The sequence below is a fragment of the Nuphar pumila genome, unplaced genomic scaffold (assembly GCF_984573655.1).
Source record: "Nuphar pumila unplaced genomic scaffold, dmNupPumi1.hap1.1 HAP1_SCAFFOLD_205, whole genome shotgun sequence".
Lineage (NCBI taxonomy): Eukaryota > Viridiplantae > Streptophyta > Magnoliopsida > Nymphaeales > Nymphaeaceae > Nuphar > Nuphar pumila.
Window position 1 is genome coordinate 56,466 of NW_028323215.1, and position 23,131 is coordinate 79,596.

Below are 23,131 nucleotides of genomic sequence, written 5' to 3' on the forward strand. Positions count from 1 at the left end.
ACCAGAGTTGGAAGAGCTTGAGAGGCAACTGGATGAAATGCTAGATGTTGAGATCATTTGATCTGTCAAAGGCACCCTTTGTTGCCCTAGTATTGTTTTAGGGCAAACATGATAGGTTCAAGCGGTTGTGCGTAGATTATAGGGCCCTCAACAAGTTGACTATTCTGAACAAGTACTTGTCTTTAATTGTTGATTTGTTCGATCAGTTGGGAGGAGCTCGAGTTTTCTCAAAATTGGACCTACGATCAGGGCATTGACAAGTCGGGATTAAAAAAGGAGATGAGGCCAAGACCACGTGTGTCACGCGATGCAGTGCCTTCTAGTTCTTGGTGATGCCTTTTGGCTTGACGAACGTGCCTGCAACTTTCTCTACTCTAACGAATCAAATATTCTATCTATACCTAGATCGATTTGTCATCATGTATTTGAATGATATTGTTGAAAATAACGATAGTCTTGAAGAGCACATATAGCATCTTTGCACAATGTTTCAGATCTTGAGGGACAACGATTTATATGTCAAGAGAGAAAAGTGCTTGTTCGGCCTGAAAGAGATCAATTTCTTAGGCCATATAGTTGGAGATGGCCATTTGAGGATGGACCGCCAGAAGGTGAAGGCCATTCAAGATTTGGAGATACCGACCAAGATTCTTGAACTTTGCTCATTTTTTAGAATAGTGAACTACTACCGTCGATTCATCATAGGATATTTTGCTATTGTTGCACCATTGACTGAATTGCCAAAAAAGGATAAGAAGTGAGAATGATAAGAAGGGTGCCAGAAGGCGTTTGAAGCATTAAAAGAAGCCATGGCAAAAGAGCCAATATTGCAGTTGCCTAACCATGTGAAGTTGTTCGAAGTGTACGCCAATGCCTCTGATTTCACCATTGGAGGCGTGTTGATAGAAGGTGGACATCCTATCACTTATGAAAGTCGAAAGCTAAACGACGTCGAGCAAAGATATACTATGCATGAGAGAGAAATGCCAGCTATTGTCCATTGCTTACACACCTAGAGACACTACCTATTGGGTTCATTGTTCATTGTCTAGACGTACAATATGGCAATGAGCTACTTCCAAACGTAGAAGAATCTCAATCCTAAGCAAGCATAGTGGCAAGAGTTTCTGGCTAAATTTAATATGATCTTAGAGTACAAGCTTGGCAAAATCAATATAGTAGCAGATGCCCTGAGTAGGAAGGCCGAGCTAGCGGCCTTGGTTGAAGGTGCGACAGTGAATGCTCAAAGCGACCTCCTTGACAAAATTCAGGAGGGTCTATGAGAAGATCCTATGGCACAACATCTCCTTTTCCTACTAAAGTAGGAGAAGACGACAATTTTAGGAACAAGATGAGTTGTTGATGACAATAGGAAGTCAAGTATATGTACCTCAATGAGGATCTTTGCGGTGAGAGATATTGAAGGAGTGTCACAACTCAACATGGGCAGGACATCTAGGACAAGCAAGGATCTTTGTGTTGATAAAGCGGGTGTATTATTGGCCACAGATGCGCGATAACGTAGATGACTATGTGCACAATAATGGATTTTATTAGAGACGAGATAAAGCCATAAATTAGAAACCTGCAGGGCTACTAAAGCCTCTCTCCATTCTGAGTCGACCGTGGGAGAGCATAGTAATGGATTTTATTGTGAGTCTGCCTAAGACTGAGGGGTATAACAACATATTCATTGTGGTTGATCAGTTATCTAAATATGCGACCTTTGCTTCTGCTCCCACAAATTGTTCAGCTGAAGACACTGCCAGACTCTTTGTGAAGTATGTGGTCAAGTATTGGGGCACCCCAGAAAGCATCATTAGTGATTGTGATGCCTGTTTCATGGGTAAGTTTTGGAGGGAAGTCTTTCGTCTACTGAGATCTGAACGGCATTGCTCTACTAGCTTTCATTCACAGACGGATGGTCAAACTGAGCACATCAATGAAATGCTTACAATACTTTGTCATTGTAAACCAAAAGAATTGGGTTGAGTTGTTGAACATTGCTCAGTTTTGTTATAATCTTTAGAAGAGCAAATCCTCAAGTCACAACCCCTTTGAGATTAGGACATGGCAACAACCATAAACACCACACTCCGTAGTGACTCAAGGTCAAGGCAAGGCACCCTTCACATCCCATTTTGTCAATAATTGACATGATTCAACTAAGTTAGGGAAGGCATTTATGCATAAAGCTGCCATGCGAATGAATAAATGGGCAGATCAAAACCACAGACCAGCTGAATTTTAAGTCAGGGATAAGGTGTTAGTCAAGTTATACCTCAAAAGAACAACAATATTCCATGAACACCATCGGGGGCTCATTCGAAAGTATGATGAGCCCTTTGTCACCATTCAAAGGATCGACAACTTGGTGTACAAGCTAGATCTCCCTGCCAGCTTTCAAATCCACTTAGTCTTTCTTGTGTGCAATTTAAAGCCCTTCAATAAAGATAAAGAAGATCACAGTCACAATTTACCTCAACGAGCTTCCATCCCACAACGAGCTCCATCATCGACATCAATCTCAACCTCAAAAGAAGTCAAGTTCACCATGGACCATGGCAACAACTACCTCACTTAAAAATGGAAGGGATTGCCAAAGAGCGATGCCAGTTGGGAGACTTCACGCAACGTCCATCAGTTTCACTAGCAAATTAAAGAATACCACCAATATATAGAACATAGGATGACACCAGTTTAGGTAAGAGAGTGCGTTCCAAACTGTCATGTTTTCACCTTTTTGCTTTCGATGTATATACCTCTTTGGCACTCTCCAGTGCTTGTAAATGGCCTTTGGCCTAAAAACCTCAAGTACTACGTACGGTAACAGACCCCTTCTCCCTATCTCTCTCAATACATTCTCAAGCTTGCTATAAAAAGTTTATGCTTTTTTGCATTCTCTTTCTCTCTCTGTTTATGTGATTGTACTCTCGCGTGCTTGTGAAATGATGCTCGTACTACCCTGTTGCAACTTTGCACTCTTTATTGTGAGTATTTTTGTTAGTTTTCTTGACTCATCAAGCTGACCGGGTCGAGACCACAACGTGCCGCATAGTGCTCTTCGTAAGCATGTGAAAGCTAGGTAGCCTTGACACCTCTTTAATCTGAATCTTGTAATCCCCCTAATTCCTTCACTCGAATTTGAGCACTCCTTGAGTTGTTCATGGTCCAAAGCTTAGTTTAAAAACTTGGGTCAACCCAGACCATTGAATGACCTAGAAATGAACCAAACTCGATCAAGTCAGTTGAGTTTTAGCATAATTTGGCCAAGTCAGCTCATGACTCGGCTAAGTCATACACATATATAATATATTTCGTATATAATTATATATATTACATGAATATAATATAAATATTTTGTATATTATACATAAAAAGATGATTATACATATATTAATAAAACTACACATTAAACATATTATAAAATTATATATATATATATATATAATTTATATTATATGCAATATTTTATAATATTAATAACATTTTATAAAATATACATCATATATACATATATTTACATATTTTATATAAAAAATAAAGTTAACATGACAATAGTCCAATGTGCAGACACTACTGGAGGCCAGCTAATATGCAATTAGTGAAGGGTTTTTTAATTTCCTTTCGTCCAGCCAAAAAAAAAAAAACTTTTGCTCTAGGATTCGATTGCCAACATTAGATCCGGACTCAGCACTGAGTTTCCATCTCAATTGAAACTGACTAAAATCCGAAACTGAATGTGTAATTAATATTGGATTTTAAGCTAGTTGGATCCTGATTCTGTTTCGTTTGATCCCATCTGAGTCCTAATCCAAATCCCAATATGGTGCCAGTCACCATCCCACCTATTTGCTGCAAAATGATATCTTCAGCAACAAAACAGTTTCGCTCGCTGACTGATCTCAATGCCCATTAAGGGCATCACCAAAGAATTTCCTTGCTACATATTTTGCTTTTTTTTTTTTTCTTGCTCTCAGCCTTTTGTATATTCAATGTTTTGCTTGGTGGTCGCTTCTCACCCTCCACTGTAGTGACAAATATCACGAGATTTATGAAAAATCTTGCGATAATATCGTGAGAAATTGCCTGAAAGTTTAAAATGGCAATTTCTCACGAGATTTTCAAAATATCACAAGATTTATGAAAAAATATAAATACCATGATTTAAACGTGATATTTACATTTTAAATGACTATTTATCTTGAAAAAACATGTGTTAATATTATTTGTAAATAATTTTTATAAAAATTAATTTTTTTTATTGCCGAGATTTTGCCAAAAAAATGTGTGGTTTATGAAAATTTTCAAATTCTCACGAGTTTTTGAAAAACGATATTTTGCCGTTTTCAACTTTTGTCACTATGACCTCCACCTTGTTTGATGTTGTGCTTAATTCATCCCATCAGTAACGTATTTGTCTTCTCTAATTGAAAAAAATAAAACAACGTATTCTCCAAATCTTTTATGTCACGCCTTTTTTTTTTTTTTAATTTATAACTCGAACCAACACGAAGACTTGGTTGCGCTGGCTCAGCCTGCCATACATACGATCGTCGTGTTGGCAACGTAAAACTCCAAGGTTAGGACGCCTGCCCCCGGAGCCTACATATGCTAGTCATTGGCTTGTGTAGAGTGGCGACGCCCATGAGAATCGAACCTTGAAGCAGCCAATGCCCCCCACCCCCACTACGCGAACTCCCCTTGAAGCTTCTATGTCATGGCTTTTGAGAGGTGTTATGAATGTACGGAAACGGTGGCACTTGTGGATTTTACTGGACCCATAATTGGAGGTTTTGCTACCTACCTTTTAAAGTATCTTGTGTGAAAATATATGTAAAAGTAGAGTAGTTCCATAAAAATTTTAAATTAATTTATATGTTTTTCTTGAGATTAATTGATGATTGTAATTTCTTTCATGCTATTATGAAAAAACAAAAAAGGGAAGAAATATTTGGTTGAAAAATGTCCATCCAAGTCAGGATCAACCCTGGACCCTGGTCCCATCTGAGTTTGGTTCTGGGTCCAATTCGTTGAACTCTATATGATATGGATTTTGACTCAAGTCCCAGGAAGTATCGATAGTGCATGACCAAGAGCTTCTTGAATGCACGTATCCATTTTAAAAACGAGCAGGCTCTTCACATCAAGCCCACAGGGGCTTCCATAAGGTGGAAGCTGGGGGTGTACTTACCAGAGCAGAACAGGTGATCTGTCAAATCACTTTAAGCAACGATTTGACATCTTCACCGTCTGGTGTCAATGGGACGAGTTTGGTTTGGATCCAAGTAGAACCAGACTTGGACCTATTTTTGGATATGATATCAGGTTTGGATCCAGTTATAATCGGGTACACTAAGAAAAACCATACTCAGACCCGATAAGAACTGCATGAACCTGCAGATCCGAACTATACCCGGTGAAACTATATTTTTTATCCTTTTTACATTGAAAATTTGCGAGTCTTAATCTGAACTCGGGTCAGGTCTAGGTTTGATATTGCATTTCACAAACTATACCCTTAATCGGACCTTCGGGTCCAGACCCGGGTCTTCTTATTTATCACCATACCCAGACCCTATAGGGTTTGGTTCGGGTCGGGTTCAGATAAACCCAACCCACTACCGTCTATTGCGTCATCCCTACCCATAGTGACAAATATTGCGAGATTTATGAAAATCTCGCGATAATGTTATGAGAAATTGCCTGAAAGCTTAAAACGGCAATTTCTTGCGAGATTTTCAAAATATTATGAGATTTATGAAAAAAACATAAATACCACGATTTAAACGCGATATTTATGTTTTAAACGGCTATTTATCACGAAAAAAACACATTTTTATTTTTAAATAATTTTTATTAATATTTTATTATAAAAAATAAATTTTACATTTTTTTATTGCCGAGATTTTGCCAAAAAAACACAAAATTTATGAATTTTTTTCAATTTCTTGTTAGTTTTTTAAAAATGAAAAATTGCCGATAAAAACGTTTGTCACTATGATCCTACCAGGTCATTATGCAATTTGTGGAGTGTTAGACACCTCTCCGCCTGTAACAAGGCGTCCAAAATCATAATGGTGTTATCGTGAAATTAAAAGCACAATCAGCATTCACTGTTGCTGAACTTCTTTGAAAGTTCTAATCAGGATCTTGGTTATGTTTGACTCCATGTTAAGCATGATTAAGATCAACAATGCTCATTGTGGAAACATTTCCTACTCTACTAATGAAGAGGCGGGAGTTCATGAATGTTTTTCATTGGCTGGGAAAATCTCAGTTTATCATGAACTTGACCAAATTTTTGAAAGTCCATAATCATATTTATAACTGACAAAGACGTACGTAACACCCACTTTTGGCACCATTCTGTGTTTTGGCTTAGACAAAAAAAAATGACAAACATGGCCAATTCACAGCTCAAACTATGAGAAATCTGGCCAATCGATTTTTTTTCTTGACGGTTCTACCTTTTCATCACCTGAAAATTAAGCTCTTTGGTCAAACCACTTGTCTAAGTTGTTACCTAAAAATTCAGGCGCCATGTAAGCTGCTACATGAAAAACTCAAACACCATGATTTCAACCAAACAAAAATGCAAAACTGTCAAGAAAATCGTAAATTGGCCATGTTTGTTATATTTTCTAGTCCCCAGTTGGCACAGGTTTGAAATATCTTAACAGTAACTGAATGATGTGCTCATAAGGGCTACCCGCACCTGGCTGGGTGGATTGGCTTAAAATGTTCAAGTTGAACGACGACGCAAGTTCGATAAACATGGCCTGCATGGCCCTGTTGCGAAGCTAAAGCAAGAGCCTCCCAACCTGATGTGGGTTCCCCCATGTAATTGAAAAAACAAACAAAACTGATGCATGCCATGCATAACTTTGTGCCATTTAGCATATATATGCCAAACCTTATATATGATACCATCCAATTATGTTGTCCAATCACACCAAATAGGCACTCATTTTAAATGGAAAAACATGTACATTTCATATAATACAGAAAACAAACCACAAGTACGTAGTTAGCTTTAGAATTACTAAAAGGCAGGTTGGGCATCAATCGAAACATGAACAATCCATGAACTTCTACGTTGCCACCAGTAGCAGGAGCAACATGGGTTCATGAACTTGGTCATGTTTCACATGATGCCAAACAGATATCTTTATAGTGACAAACTTAACCATTCTCTTGTTCAAAATTGTTAGCTGTGCCCTTTCTCCTAGTTATGCAGGAAAAGGCAAACCGCAGAACAGTCGTCCATTTTCGAATACGGAAACCTACGCCTCCATTCGCGAACGGCTGAGTCCACTACCACTTTTGCAGCGATTTCTTTGCTTGGTGCAGACCAAACAATGGATGCTACTTGATTGTTACTTAGAACATCCCATACCTGCAAACAGAAGACACTCAATTGATACCATATTACTAAATATGAAAGAATAATAAGTATGCCTTGTTCTAGAATGTAGACCTATGTGTTTACATCTAAACACAAGACTTCTAGTTTCTGAGCAAAATTAGAAGAGATGAGCTAAAACTAGGGAACTATTCAAAACATTTCATAACTAGTGATTTTTTTTTTTTTTCAAAAAAATGGTCATTTTTTATCTACTAATGTTCAGAGTTTCAGAGTAGAAATATTTGTCGAGCTTGTTGGTAAATTCTACATGATCTGAACTGCGGTCTCGGAGGTGTTGAGATTCTAATTTGCTTGAAGGAACACAACATGGCACTCTCTTAAAAGTGACAGTAGCCCTTTCGAGTAAAAACTGGGTGTAGAAGGGTGAACCACAACTTTACTTCTACAATACAACCAATTACATACCTACTCATGCTATACTACCTTTCTCACTAAGCAATCGTCCATCACAATACAATTATCATGATCAGCCCCAAAAAGGAAAGGAGAGGGCCGTGAGAAGAGAGAAAAAAAGAGGCTGCAATAACTAAAGGAGCGGGACTTGAGCTATAGACAACACCAATGGCCATCCAGGATAAAAATAAACCCTGGTCAGGAGGACCAAAAATGTCCATTGATCTCAACTCCCATGCATGCACCAATGATGGTCTAGCATGCACCCACAAAAAGGCTTGTTAATAGCCTTAATTCACCCACTAACATCCAAAATGTTAGGCTAGCCATTTGGACTAAGTAACATGCTCAAATTGTGTCAGAAATGCCCTTTGACTAAAAAGATCAAACTCCAAAACCGTTTTGATAATAAAAGGTCCTTTAATAAAGTTTTAAAACTTTTTTAAAGTTGTTTTATAAGGTAAAAACAGTCCAAAAAAGAGTGATAAGAAAATGGTCAAAGTCAAACCAAGACCGAGATCCAAACGAATGGAGTCAAGCCGAACCCGAATCCAAGTCTAAAGTCAACGCCAACTTCAAATCGATCCAAATCCAAAGTTCGACATTTAATTGACAAGCCCCCAAAGGGCCTTGCCTTCACAGTCAACTTTACATATTTTAAACCCATTGCGTTCTTAAAAAATGATTAATGTGGACTAAAGAAATCTCATGAAGTGAACTTTCCCTTCAAAATTTATTTTTCAAAAAAAACTTAAGCAAAGAGAGGACTAACAACAAAGTTAGGATGCTACAAAAGAAAAAGATTGATAATGACCTTCCTGATAACTGGAACTTATCAATTAAATTTCAGGAAGTTTTGGTGTTTGGCACAATTTGGAGTATTCTTCACCCAAACCAAGCATGGATCTGTTTCTAAATATTTGAAAATCTAAAGGTTCTAAATCTTTATTATTACCAAACTTGAATTGACATAAAACAGAGGAATCTGCATTAGTTATTATTGCATCTAGGACCACAAGCACTTATTATCCAAATGCAGTGTTGATGAAATACCAAGAAATACTTTTTGTTATTTTAGAAGATGGGACTATGTTCTTTTGTGATATATTTGGAGGAACATCTTCTGAATTATATTTGGACATATTTGAAATTCTGATCAAATTCACAGTTTCCAATGGTCTCATTTTTGCAGATTTTTCTGTTCATACATGCAAGAGCTGTGACTTACCCCATCAGTTGCAAGGATGATAAATTGATCACTGGAGGAGAGTCGCTGGTAAGAGATCTGCGGGACTGCAATTATTCCGAAGTTTTTCAGGCGAAAATCTCCGAATGCTCTAGCCATGGCCAATCCTGGATAGTTGTCGTTAGGTAGCCAAACTCTTTGCACCTTTGGTTCGTCTGGCAAAGCAAATATGCGGCCATTGCACCGTTTGATGCGTTCTGCTTCTTCTGCAAGTACGTATATGCATAAATGTAAATGCATTCATGCATATCTATTGTTAGACTGGTTTACGAAAACAGTGGAATGCAGTGAAAATTGAAAAGCAGCATCAAGGTCCTGAAAATTAACCACTTGCATGGGATATTGCTTTTGCTAGTGGTAAGTTTTAGCTCCCAATAGTATATTAAGAAAACATGAAAGTTCTTGATCATTGCTAGTAGATTGATAATAGTGATTAGTGACAATCAAGTCTGCAAGCTTGTGTGTTTCCATGTGATACCAAACATTTTGGGGTTCTCAAACATCTTTTGGAGTTTTTCCATTGAGTCTCTTGGATCAGCGATTTCCACTTCCACTGTTGGTAATCCAGGTAGATTGGTGCTAGAGATGCTAGTCCAATTCTCAATGGGACACAATTTACAAGCCTAGCAGAGTAGCAACTTTCAACTGACAAATGGACAATGGAGATGCAATTTCTAATTTTAAGCTTTACTGGTTCTTGTGTGTGTGTGGTAGCGAAAATTTCAAACAACAATTTTCATATAGAGAATATTGGAATTTTCATTTTTCTAGAGTTTTTTAGGGAAAATATTTAGAAAAAAGATTATTTAAAAATTTCCAAATAAAAAAAAGGATTACAAATTACAAAATGTTACGTACCTAATAGAAGTTTTTTCCTGAGATTTTGCCAGTATATATATATATATATATATATATATATATATATATATATATATATATATATATATAATGAGTAACACGCTGGTTCAGGCCACTTTTCTCGTTCTGTCCCGTTCCGCCCCCTCAAAATCACATGTTTTTAGTATTTTTTCTCACATCTAACACCATAGATGTGATCTATAGGTTTTGTTTAGTGGAAACCGGCTTTTGGATCACCGGTACAGGTTTTAACGGTGATCCAAATCAAGGGCTATGAAGATATCATTTTTTTCTGGCTCATAAAAATATATTTTTGTGTAGAAAAAGCATAATCCAATTGTCGATTCCCACTAAATCTAGCACGCTAAACACATCTAATGGTTCAGATCTATCATAAAACACTTCAAAACAATGCTGCAGAACGAGAGAGAGAGAGAGCGAGAGAGAGAGAGAGAGAGAGGGAGAATGGTTCTATCCCTTTTTTCTTTTAATCCTTTAGGACTTTTTTTTTTTGGACAATCCAAGAAAAAAAAACATCAGTGACTGCACCTTGGCTGGCCTACGGTTAGTCAAACCCTTAAGGTCCCCACTACCCATCGGAGAGTATACGAAATTTTATGCTTAGATGTGTATTTTAAAGAATTTAAAAAAATAATGGTTGATATTATACTGAAATTTGATGATAAAATATTTACATTTATACATAAAATCAGTTTGAAACAAAGCTTGTTTCTTGTAAATAAGCGATGATAAACACATCTAATGGTATCAAATGAGCAAAAATATATACATGAAAGTGCAAATTTTTATTGAGTCCTAACGAGACCTAACAAAAAGAAAGGGTAGGACCATCCCCTTCTCATATATATATATAGTTGTAATGCGTTCAGTCGAATGATAAAATCCCAATATTTTGAAAATACCATGATTTTGTTAGCTTTTCTAATCTTTACCAAAATCTTATGTTTCATTGTGATATTTTTCAAAAAATATGGTGATAATTGTTACTATAGTGTGGATGTGCCTTTTTACATCTTTCACATGTTTTTGATGAAAATGGTTAGGGCAGTTTTAGCCAGCACAAGTTGGTTTTTCACAAGGCCTACTACAATGAATCCAACGTGCCACATTCATGGATGGCAAACTTGCAGGAGGCAATCTGACCGAACATTTTTGCTGGACCCAGACAGTAAAACGTGGAATCGGCCCAGTTTTATCTACATCCAGATCCAGATAAGTGATAAAAAAAACTATGGTAAGGATCCGAAACAATTTGAACACAATTTGTTTTACATTGCGGGTCCAGCATCACTCTGTAAAGCTGGGTCCAAACAAATAAAGTATCTTAGTTGGGCCCACCCACATGTGATGTATACTTACTGGCTGGGGCCAACAGTACTTTGGCCTATAGCACTCGTACAATCATTATGGTGCTGGACCCATTGCCTTATGGATGCCCATTAAACAAATAGGCATATTCTAATTAAGGGATGTAAGGGCTTACGTGGCACACTTGGCTTGAGATCAATGGTCAACTGTATGGCGGTCAAAGCACCATCTTCCGAAATTGTCCCCAGCACAGCTCTTGAATCTCCAAGATTAGCAATCACTAGGTCATCACCCTGATATTTTATTTTCAAAACCATGCATATGTTAGTATCAATGGCTAAAATCTCCTTCTAGGGAAAATCTCGCGGTATTATGAACATTTTTGCTTTTCTCGAGAAAATATCATCATCTACAAAACTATAAAAGATATTAAAAGTGTAAATAAGATATAAATAGTATAACAGTACCAAGAAACTGTCTATATCATATTAATATCGGATCATTTTTAAAATGTCACAATATTCTCAAAATATCAGCCATATTTGTGACATATATAAGACAAGGTGCAGCGTGACCAAGGGGTTTGTCTCCCATTTTCTCAAGGGATCCCTTTGGTTTATTGACTTAAAGGACACATTATTGAATTTCTCAAGAAAAGATAAGTCTTTCATAATGGCAATATTCCCTTAATTATAGAACAGCCAGCCAGCCAAATACCTCGGCTAGGAATCCTCTCTTCTAGCATAGGCCAAAGTATGAGAACTTGGTCAAACTGGGACTTGAATAGGCCTTAGCCTACTGAGCCTTCAGTAAGTTGGTTCTGCAACCAAATAGTTGTCACGAGGAGCATAGATACCATAATGGACCTGGGACAGATTCTTGTTCTCTGTCATTTTTTCTCAAAGTTCTTATTGTCCTTGAAGGATTCAGGGCATGGAAAGTTGGCAACCATAATATGATAATGTTGGCCCTAGACCTAGGGCTGGAAGTGGGTCTGATCCAGATCAGATATATGATCTGATTGAAGGTATTTCAGGCAGATACACTATAAAATAAAGTTCGCTTTATAACAGGATTGGATTTGGAACAAATAATATTAGGTTCAGTCAGATCCATGTGAAAATTAGGTAAATAAATTGGTTCAAAACTGGATCAGAGTAAGATCATTTCCGGGTTTAAACCAACCCGTTTTTTTATCTATTCCACATGAAAATCAATATATTTAACCAGGTTTTATAGATCCAATATTAGAAGTGTTCAGATAAAATATGGATCCGGAATTCACCAAGTGTCATAAATCAGCTGGACCCACATATAGAAAATCCGATGCAGTGTCAGGTCAACCCTGATCCGAACCAATCTTGCAACCATTTAGGCCTAAGCCATTATCTAAAATTTTTTTAATGACCAAAATCTCCAAGTCAATCGAAAGTTAACAGCAGTAGTTCAAGGTAAAGTTGGGGTTTTGGTTGAGAAAGGAATGTATACCTGCTTAATAATGGTGACTGCAGTTGTCCCACTACATGAGAAATCCATGGCCTGGTGAAGCTTGAGCTCTTTATCCATCATCATAAATGCCTTAGAACATGACTCTTTCCACCCATCAAAGACCTTGGATGAATCCAAAACAACCTTCTTCCCCTCCACAATTCCAACTTGGGTAAGCCAATGGTTCCATTGCCTTAGCAGCACTGCAGGCAAGCAGTCTCTCACTCTTCTGCTCACATAGTGACCATTTTGGCCGTGCCCATCAAATACCCCACAGAATGCTCCCTCTCTCATCCCATAGTCCTTCATGAAAATATAAAAAATGTTGCTCTTTTCAGAATAGCGCCCACTCGTTTTCTATTCTCATAAAATGATAAGGAAAAGAAATAGTTCTGTTTTAAAAGCATGTCTTAAGCTTGAAGCCTATCCTTACTATTTGAAGTGGCTGTAAAGAAAAATACTCTCTCTCTCTCTCTCTCTCTCTCTCTCTCTCTCTCTCTCTCTCTCTCTCTCTCTCTCTCTCTCTCTCTCTCTCTCTCTCTCTCAGATAACTCACTTGAACCCAGAAAAAGAATTTACAGAGGTGTAGTTTGGAGATCTAAGGATTCTTAAGAAACTGGGAATGGGTGGTGGTTTCAATTGATCAAGAGTAAGTTGGTTGTAATTGAACATGGAAAACCAAAATGCCGCAAAAGATCAGTTTGGAATTCTAGCGTACTAATATATGCATACTTCTGTGAGGATGCATCTAAACAGAATAGAAAAATCAAGAAGTATCTAAACATTCCCATTACTTGGTTTTCATGATATGCAAAAAGTTTTTCATGTAATAATAATTCTTTGGGAATTAATATTTTTTCATTGGTCTCTCTGTTTTTTCTTTCAGCAAGGTTTATTTATTATGCAAATTTCTTCGACCTTCTAGTAGTCACCAATCTTCACCAATATTAATTTGAGAACCTTTTCTCAAAAAAAAAAATGCGAACCTAAAACAATTTTTTGAGAAACAAATTCCGAAAAAGTAACACAAATTGTGAACCTACAAAAATCCTCAAGTTGGTGGATGCAACATGCTTACAGAGAGAGAGAGAACCTGGCAGAACACCACTGCGTCTTGGTTGCGGCCTTTCTTCCCTTGTTGAGAATAGAGGGATACATTCTTAGGCGGCTGATTGCAGTAGAACCTTCTTCCCTCTTCTGCACTGTCCAGATCTCCTTTCTCAACTTCTCCTTGGTTAGCCAACAAAGCATTATCTTTTAACACTCCATCACCACAACCTTTAAACTCTGTTGTAGAGATGCAAGCACCCATATCAACTTCATTCAATATCTACCAACCATCTCAAACATGAGATTGTGCTCAAAGCAACAAGCAATTTATGGAGAGCAACTGTGATTCAACTGGCTGCTGTAGTTAAGAAAGGTGCACCCAGCCCATTGCTTACTGTTATACAATTGCCTATGGTAATAAATAGACAAATAAAGCAAGAAGCCAAAAGATACTAAAATATAGAAGGGAGAAAGAAGCAATAGCATAAAAAAGAATCAACCTAGATGTGCTAAATGTAAGCCCTTCTGTCCTGATGTTATCACATGTTGCCAAAAATCCATTGAGTTGAAGGACATTTTCAAAATCAACATGATTATATGCATTACCTGGTCATGTAGTATTCGGTGAGCCCACCATTTCAGCTATCATCCTTGAAAACTGGAAAACTTGAGACGTGGGGGCCATCCATTTCAAACTGATCTACGGCCCCGGATAAAGTAATATATCAGGGATTTCAAATTTCCAAGGTAGATAGTTTACATCATGGGCTCTTTCAACATAAATGTGCGAAGTGTCCATTTAATCCTACTTCTTTCTTATCATCACCCACCAGTGCACCATGTTCTCAAAAAGCCGCAGTTACTGTCTTTATTTATTTCATGAAAGTTGCCTTGAGCCCCCACCATAACTTGTCTAAAAGCATCTCATTATTTATATAACAGAATTGTTATTATGAAGCTGAATCTAATTGTATGAATATATATAACCCGTAAGACAGTGATTTATTTTGGATGATAAGAGGCCACGGCTCCAACCTTTCAGCCATCACATTCAATCCTTATCTTGGAGACCTGTTACCAATGAGAGGGGTCCAAACATCAGCAATTACAAACACAAATCATATGGCAGCAATGCTTGAAGCCAGCAGCACTGTTGAGGCCTCACTCAATTCAAAACCATGTGATTGGTTGCTTATGAGATTGCTCATGTTGGGATCCTTGGCCATTGCCAATGGATACATCCGAGCAACAAAGTATTGTCAGCTTTTGATTCTTACCTCTTTAAAAAATGCATTTAAATATAAAAAATTTATAATATAAAATATGTTTCTTACTAAAGAATAAAAAGCAATAAGTATCGATAAAAAACTTGATTATTAGAGAAAGAACGTTGTCCGATCATCATTGGTTGACCTTCCATTCGTTGCACGGTCCCCCTTCCCTATCTATACTGTTCAAGTCGGTTCAATAAGTACATTTTCAGTCATGTTTTACATAAGCAGAACCTACAAATGTATTCTTTATGATTTATTTAGTGGAAAACATGTATTAAATTAGGCGTTTTTTATGTTTACATGAGCTTTCAGAAAGATCTAAACATCTATATTGCACCAAAGGTTTTTTACGAAAGAATCAAAATTTTAGGTTAATTTATGTTGACTTAGCGCATTTCTTCAATGAAAAGAGTTGGCACAAGACTTGATTATGATGATGAACTATGCTTTCTGAAAGTAAGTTAGGGTAGAAGGATACACAAAGCGGTTAAGACTTATATATGTTAATTTAAAGCAGCATCAAATGTTGTCCAGAGAGAGAGAGATTTTATTTAATGGAGTGCGTTTATTAGATGATGAATTTCTTATGTTAAGACAGGTTTTCAGAAGAACCTAAAAATCAATGGTCCATGTTGAACCGAATCTTTGCAATGAAAAAAAAAATCAATATATTCGACAAAACAATTTGATCCAAGACATATTTTCACATAAATAAATAATGATAAACACATCTACTAATTGATTCTTCCGGTTCTTGGCAATTTTTCTATATTTGGCTTAGGAGAAGATTGTGGACAATAAAAAAAAGGTTAAAAAGTCACATTGGATGCTATTAATCAGACACCCACATGGTCCATTAAGAAAGGACAAAACTTAGAGTTTAGGAACTTGAACTTAAAACAATTAAAACAACAACTAATGACTGATCCTTCACCACATACAATGTGCTGAAGCTTTGATGACCTTAACTGTTGTCTTCTATTTAAAACAGGCAGACCATACAACGTACAAACCATGTTTTTTAATAACCTAAGTGCTGTGTTCTCGCTAAAACAAGCAAACCATAAAACTTACTAAATATTTTTTAATAACCAAACATTTTTTTTTATTTTTTTCTTACTTTACGTCTCTCTCCTCTGAGTCACCTCATAAGACCTTTTTTCTAACTAACTTTAAACTCTACACATGATAGATAGAGATATACACACAATTAGGAATAATATAAGGACCTTCATAATCTAGGGCAGAATATTTGTGGTTCAGGCCTATACCTTGCAAGAGGTATTTGACTTAAACTTGTGCTTGATCCAGCCAAGCATATGCAAAAAGGTTTGGGTGTTACTCAATCTTAGCACACATATCCTGTTAAATATCTAGAACCTTTCGAATTGGGCCTAAATCCAATCCAGAACCCATTTGAACCATGTAGTCTCCTTTTGGACCCAATTTTGATCCAAATCCATCCAAAGTTAACCCATTTGGACCCAAGTGTCGTGCAGCCAAGACAGAGCAGCATGGTCTAGATAAATTTTCTATTTGGATCTATAAACACCCCACTTTTGACTAGGTCATTATAAAGTTTTACTAGCTTAAACTTTTGAACTCTAAAACAGTATCTTCTAAACTTTTTTTCAAAATATCAATTAAACTAGAAGATATTAGCTTTCCAACAAGCTAAAAATCATGTCAATACAAATTCAGAGTAAGAAATTATGATGAAAACAATGTAACTTGTTCAATGAAAATCATATTTTTTAAGTATGATCCACTTTGAGTGCATTTTTTATAATCAAAATAACTGGATTTGGTTTTATACTTACATGATGAATTAAATTTGAGGTTGTTATCTTTCCAACTTATCAAACGATGCCTCAATCTAACATCTGGACAAAAAGTTATGGCTAAAACAAGTTATCCTGTCATAACGGATTCGAAGTATGACCCGATTAAAGCATGAAGATATGAAATTCTATTGTCCAATATGTAGAAAACCACTGAAAACTCCATCCACACGTGTCATTTGGATGAAAACTACCCAAAAGTTTATCTTTGTCTCCCTAAAGCAAAAAATAAATAAAATCCTATTATACCTAAAGTCATATTCCAAGCAGAACGCTTCTTGGATGAGTCTTATCCTCCACAAAGATAAGAAAAAATTCATTTGGCTTGGATTCAAAATAAGTAATTCTTAAATCTATATCTCATGCAAAAATCCTATAAATAGGGATAGCCACCTATAGTTTGAGGGGATAAAAAAATCTAGAAATCTCATACCTAAGTGCTGGCCCAGAGAAGAAAACTATTTAAGCCCTCCCTGCAGTCTTTCCCAAGCCATCGAAGAACCATCAGACCTATGTGGAGGTGCTAATGAACGTAAAGGAGAGTAAAAACTAAATGCACCCTTTATCCGAAAAAGGTTTCTTGACGGTACGATTTGAGGTACAAAAATAAAAAAACGCATCTGGGCTTTACCTTTTCCTTGGGCAAAGGATGATCAAGACTTACATACGGCATTTCCGTATCTTTCAAAAAGATTTTGCAAATTTGGGCAAGTCAAATCTTTCTCAACTTACAAATTTTTATCAACAGTTTTTGTCGATCATGATGTGACACTATATTTTTCTTTATTTTTCATAGTTAAAAGTGCATTATCTTTATGATCTAGGTTCTAATAAACCTAAAACCATTAAATTTAAATTTTTTTGGGTTCGAACTGCAAAAAAAAACTCCTTTTTCCATAGAGGACCAAAACGATAAAATAGTTTGGTCATTTAGGGAATAAAACGTTAATATTGGTCCCTGTAATTTTTTCTGAACAGCTAGTCTTTCGAAGGTTGTATCTTCGTGCTTCGATATCAAAATCTAGCAATTTTTGATTTGTTGGAAAGCTAAGATTCCCAACTTTATTTCATCTTTTAGAATGTTTTTCTTAAAACTATATATTTATACCCAAAAAAGTTTCTAGAAAGTTTTTGTTTCTGTTTTGAGATAATAATTTTTGGATAATTTATATTCTAGGAGGGGGATCTCCGCTCTCTAGTGTTGAAATCATGTGATTTGTATTTCTTCTAAGAGATAACTTATTTTTTTAAACTTTATCTTCGGTGAGTTTTTTCTGAAAACAAGAACTTCAGGGTCTAAATTTTCTCAGAAGTCTCTATTTCTTGTTTGGTAGCTGATGAAATAGCAGAAATTTTTTTATTTTGGGTGGTGTTTCTCCCTGCTTAGGTGTTAGATCTGGACAAAATTAGTTTCTTTTGAAAATTGACATCCCAAGCTTTCTTTGATATTTTGAGAAAAAAATATATAAAAATGATTTTCTTGGTTAAAAAAAAATAGAAAAAATTTATTATGTCATTTTGATGTAGAAAAGCTCATTGGCATTTTGACATTCTAAATAGCATATCTTTGCCCTCAGAAAAACCAAATCTCATGATTTTTTTTCTCAAAGATAATGTCATCCTCTTTAAGGTTGTTTCTTAGTGTCTTGCCTATTGATTCTTTTTTGGCATATCAAATGTAGGATTTGCATTATGTGCATGCATACATATCAAGTTTGAGTTTTATCACATTTTAAACACACTTGTTGGAGAAAATTCATGTCATATAGAAAATAGAGAAAATATTACCTCCAGCTAGCTAGGGTTTTGAGACTTTGTTTGATTCATTGTATGCTCTTAATATTTTTAGCTCCTCTTCTCTTAGGTTAGAGCCCCTCTTTTACTTGAGTTTTTCTTTAAATTATTTTGTCCTATTATTTAGATCTTTTAATTCATCCACTAATACTCTTAAGCAGTACCATTGGAGTTGGATAATCCATTCATCAGTATATTTAAGCAGTTAGCTTGAGTATATCGATGGTAAATCTAGGAGGGGACCCTAATCTATAGAATTCAAAGAGTACTTGCAGATCCGTGGATACATCTTTCGAGGATAATTTGAGTACTCACTAATTTTGGAAATCTCTCATTACTTGTTTGGGCATATGTAAACCAATTATTTGGGGTATAATGAATACTCGATCCAAAATTCAAAAACTTCAAATCCAACTCATCCCAAAGAAACTATCTTTGGAGAATCTCACGTTTAAGAAAGGACTTACAATAACATTCCTGATGAGTCCATAGATGACTGAAAAAGAGAAAAGGCCATGATGTTCTTTGAGTCCATCTCACGTTGGTATCCTCACCAGTCTCGTAAAGGTCTCCATGCAGGTTATAAGATGGGTAATTCTAGTACAGATGAGTCTACCAAAAGAGAATCCACATGACCTCACATTTTAAAGTCCAATCCAAATAGAGAGAAGTGTTAGATCATCGATATCCTCACCAATATCGTAAAAGTCTCTATGCGGGTTACGAGATAGACAACTCTAGCACATGAAAATCCACCAGAAGATGAAATCTTAAGACCTTGCATTTCAAAGCTCAATCCAAAGAAAAGGATGTGCTAGCATAAATAAGAAATAACATGAAGAGGATAGAGAAGAAAATCATAGAAATTCAAGATAGGCTTAAACAAGAGCAAGCACAAGCCAACAAAAGAGACAAAAGAGCTCAAGAGTCTAAACACGAAAAAGCACATGCCTACAGGAGGAGTAGAAGAACCCAAGTGTTAGATTTTGAGAAGGGCTATAACCAATATAGTGAATCTCAGGTGTCAGACTGGGGGAGTAGAATCCATAAACCTAAGTTGGCTCACCCGGTCCAGACTAGATCTTCAAAATCAGACAAAAAAATCAAATATCTAGAGAATATAAACTGAAACCTCGGTGTCAAAATAAAGTACATGGATCTAAACCGAAAAAAGTACTCTATAGAGGATTTTTTGCCCAAGGAGTTTGATGAGAACGATGAACACTCCCCCCAAGTTTTTAAAGTTTGGTGAAAAGAGGGATCTAGGAACACATATGACTTTGTTCATGGGGAGTGTAGACAAATATCGAAACAACGATAAGAGTCTAAAAGAATAGGCTCTAAAATGGTTTACAACCCTGAACCTCCAACATGTCAGGGAGTTCAAGCAGATCATGAACATATTCATGGACCATTTTAACTTCAACTTAAAGGCCCTCCTAACTATCAATCAACTTTATGACTTGAAGCAGAAGAAAGAGGAATGTTCCCATGAGTTGCATAAACAGATGACAGACCATTCCCATTGGATGAAGGAACCGATATTAGACTTTCATGCTTTGATGATCGTCATAGATAACTTCTCTCAACTTTTGAGGAGACTGATCATATGGCTTAGGTCAAACCTATGCCAAACACATCAAGAAAGCTACCACCTTTTAGGCAGCATCATAAGAGGAGTTTATGATGGGTTCCTAAAGAGCAACAGGGACAACAATGTCTACAGGAAATTTGATTCATCTTAGGGTAAGGTCAATATTGTTTTAGCCTCAAAACAGACCCCACAAAAGTAAGGCAAATGAGGACAAAAAACCTCTCCAAAGAAGTTGAATGAGAATGAATATAGAAGCAATCCCAAGTGAACCAGAGATCGAACATTCTCCAAGTTCGAGCAGCCTCAGTCACAGATCCTGGATCTATTGTTACAGGATGACTTAATCAAGTTACCAAAGATGTTAAATCCACCACAGATAAAGGGCAAAGACCTAGTCAAGTACTGCAGATGTCATAGAGCTGTGGGTCATGACACTTAGGACTGCTTTATCCTAAAGCATATCATCCAAGATTACATAGAAAATGAAGAGCTACTAATGAATGAAGAACAGTTAGAGTCGAGAAACAATAATCACATCATAGGAGTGGTTCAGGCTTTGAAATGAGAAAAAATCGGTTCCTAAAAAAAGGTACGAAGCAAGGGCCATCTAATAATGCAGTAATTTATGCTCTATGAGTACTCACATGCAGTAATTGTTTCAACCCAATGTCTCTAGTTTCCCAAATCTACTACTAAGGAGGGATAAGAGTACAAGGAAGACACATTCTATAGGAGAACCAAGAAATTCTAAGAGAGTCCCCTCAGATAAGTGTGGTTCGTCTAAATCATACAAAGGTTCATCTCCTAATGTCCATCACAAAAAAAGATGACCTCCCTATACGAACCCCATTATCCAAATCTGAGGGGCAAATTAACGTATCAATAGTTCGGTTGAAGGAGGAAACGATCCCATTATCTAGGTCAATCGTGAATGTGGCATCTTTCAGTTTTGACCAAGTGTTAGCCAGAGACTTTTCTAAAGGGCTCAAAGTCATCAGATCCAAAGGAACGATTAATGACTTCTATCTCAAGAGTCATCCCACGTATCAACATGTGTAAAAATATGGCAATGGATGGAGAATCGCTTTGCATATACGGTACCAACTTTTTGAAGGACTGAGAAAAAGTCAACAGGGCATAATTGAGCATCTCTGAGCAGTACCAAAAGCAGAGACCCAAGGTCTAAGATATAAAGGACATGAACAGAAAGGGAGCAAAAGAGAAAAACTCACATGAATCATGAATGATTATTTTAGAAAGGGGTCAACCGTCATAAGCTTAATGGAGAGTCTGGTTGCATATGAGACCACAAGATTGGCAATTTCTCTGCATCAAGTTTGTTTGGGCTCACAAATGCTAAATGACAATCCAAGCCCTTCCATCCCTCCTAAAAAAGACCAGTGTGCTCAAAACAAGGCAACCACAGGTCATGGTTGAACCATAATGTTATGGAGGAGAAAAGACCTCCTGCATGAGTCATCATCTCATGGCCCTAGGTAAGCCTTCAAAACTTGGATCTTGTAAAATAGTCTTTTGAAAATTTAAAAACCAAAAATCCTAAAAAAATAAAAAAAGTTTAAATTTTTTTTAAAATTTAAAATATTCTAAAAATCCAAAAAAAATAAAAAAATCTAAGAAAATTCAAAAGGATTTTTCTTTCTAGGGTCCAAGTTATCCTCTTTGTTGCAGAATCATACTTGCCCTATTGACAAGACTCGTACTATTCTTGTTGACAAGACTAAGAAAGCTTTTGTTAAACCCCTTTCTTTGTTTTTTTTTCATAGTTTTCAATTATGCCTTTCTATTGAAACCATGTAGGGGCATGTCAAAGGAGTTTAAACTCATCTAAAAGCTAAGAATAGGGTGTCATAAAACCATTCAAAGTCCAAATCTTGTCATAGTACTTCAGAGTTGAATGCCCCTTGAGCTAAAAACAAAGACAACAAGAAAGATACTTAGAGGCAAAAGGTGTACTTGAATGTTTTTTATCTAACCGTAGTCTTTCAGAGTTCAAGCCTTAGTGTTGACCATTATACTTAACATGAATGCCTCGATACCTAATCTCATGTTCTTATAACTAGTCACTAAAAACTAAGGCAGAAATAGAGGAACAAATTTCTATTAAAGTCAAGTATCACTAACTTAGACCAATATGAGAGGAGGAAAGTCTAAAGTATAGTTATCTCAAGTGCAAGAATCAATTTGTTAGGAAGGTTTTAATTTTGAGAAAAAAAGAGAGAGCAAAAACCCTTGATTTTATATGATCAATTATTCATTATTGTCACAGGCTATACATTCTACTATAAATGCATGAGTCCAACTGTATATCATAAAAGATCATTGCATACATCAAAGAGTCTAGCCATATAGATCTCGAGTCTGAGGAGTAGACAGGAAGATCTGTCATTTCTTCAGCGCTACCAGACCAAAGTATGCTTGCCTCTCCTTACTAGGGCAGGAAGTCTCATTTCTAAATTGATCATTCTAGAAAGAGAACCTTTGCCCTAAGACCTTACTAGGGCAACTCTACCCTATCCATGAGCCCACAAGAGGTGTATGACTCCTGATATTTTTTTCCCACAAATTTTTAAAAGAAAATCACCAAAATGCATCAAAAATCAAAATAGTCCAAAAATGTATGAAAATGAGCTACATTCCTCATGTGCTACCCCTGCCTGAAGCCCAACATTTTCTCTTTCTATTATAAATAAAGTGATTCTTGAACTTGCCTGACCTCGTTTAGTGAGACCCATAACGGTTCTCATATCTGAGTTCTTTCCTCTTTTGACACTGGCACCGACCATGTTCATCGGTACCACCAAATAGTCTCGGCAA

The 23,131-nt window shown here is 36.4% G+C and overlaps 1 protein-coding gene across 1 annotated transcript; it reads right to left on the reverse strand.

Annotated features, from left to right (window-relative positions):
- Positions 1-6,910: 6,910 nt before the first annotated feature.
- LOC149810794 (putative protein phosphatase 2C 72) lies at positions 6,911-14,322 on the reverse strand. The gene is made up of 5 exons (XM_089994120.1): positions 13,822-14,322; positions 12,744-13,046; positions 11,431-11,548; positions 9,051-9,274; positions 6,911-7,399 (listed from the first exon to the last, which is right to left on the reverse strand). Exons 1-5 carry the CDS (start codon positions 14,053-14,055, stop codon positions 7,229-7,231), a joined length of 1,050 nt encoding a protein of 349 aa, XP_089850246.1. The 5' UTR covers positions 14,056-14,322; the 3' UTR covers positions 6,911-7,228.
- Positions 14,323-23,131: the final 8,809 nt, after the last annotated feature.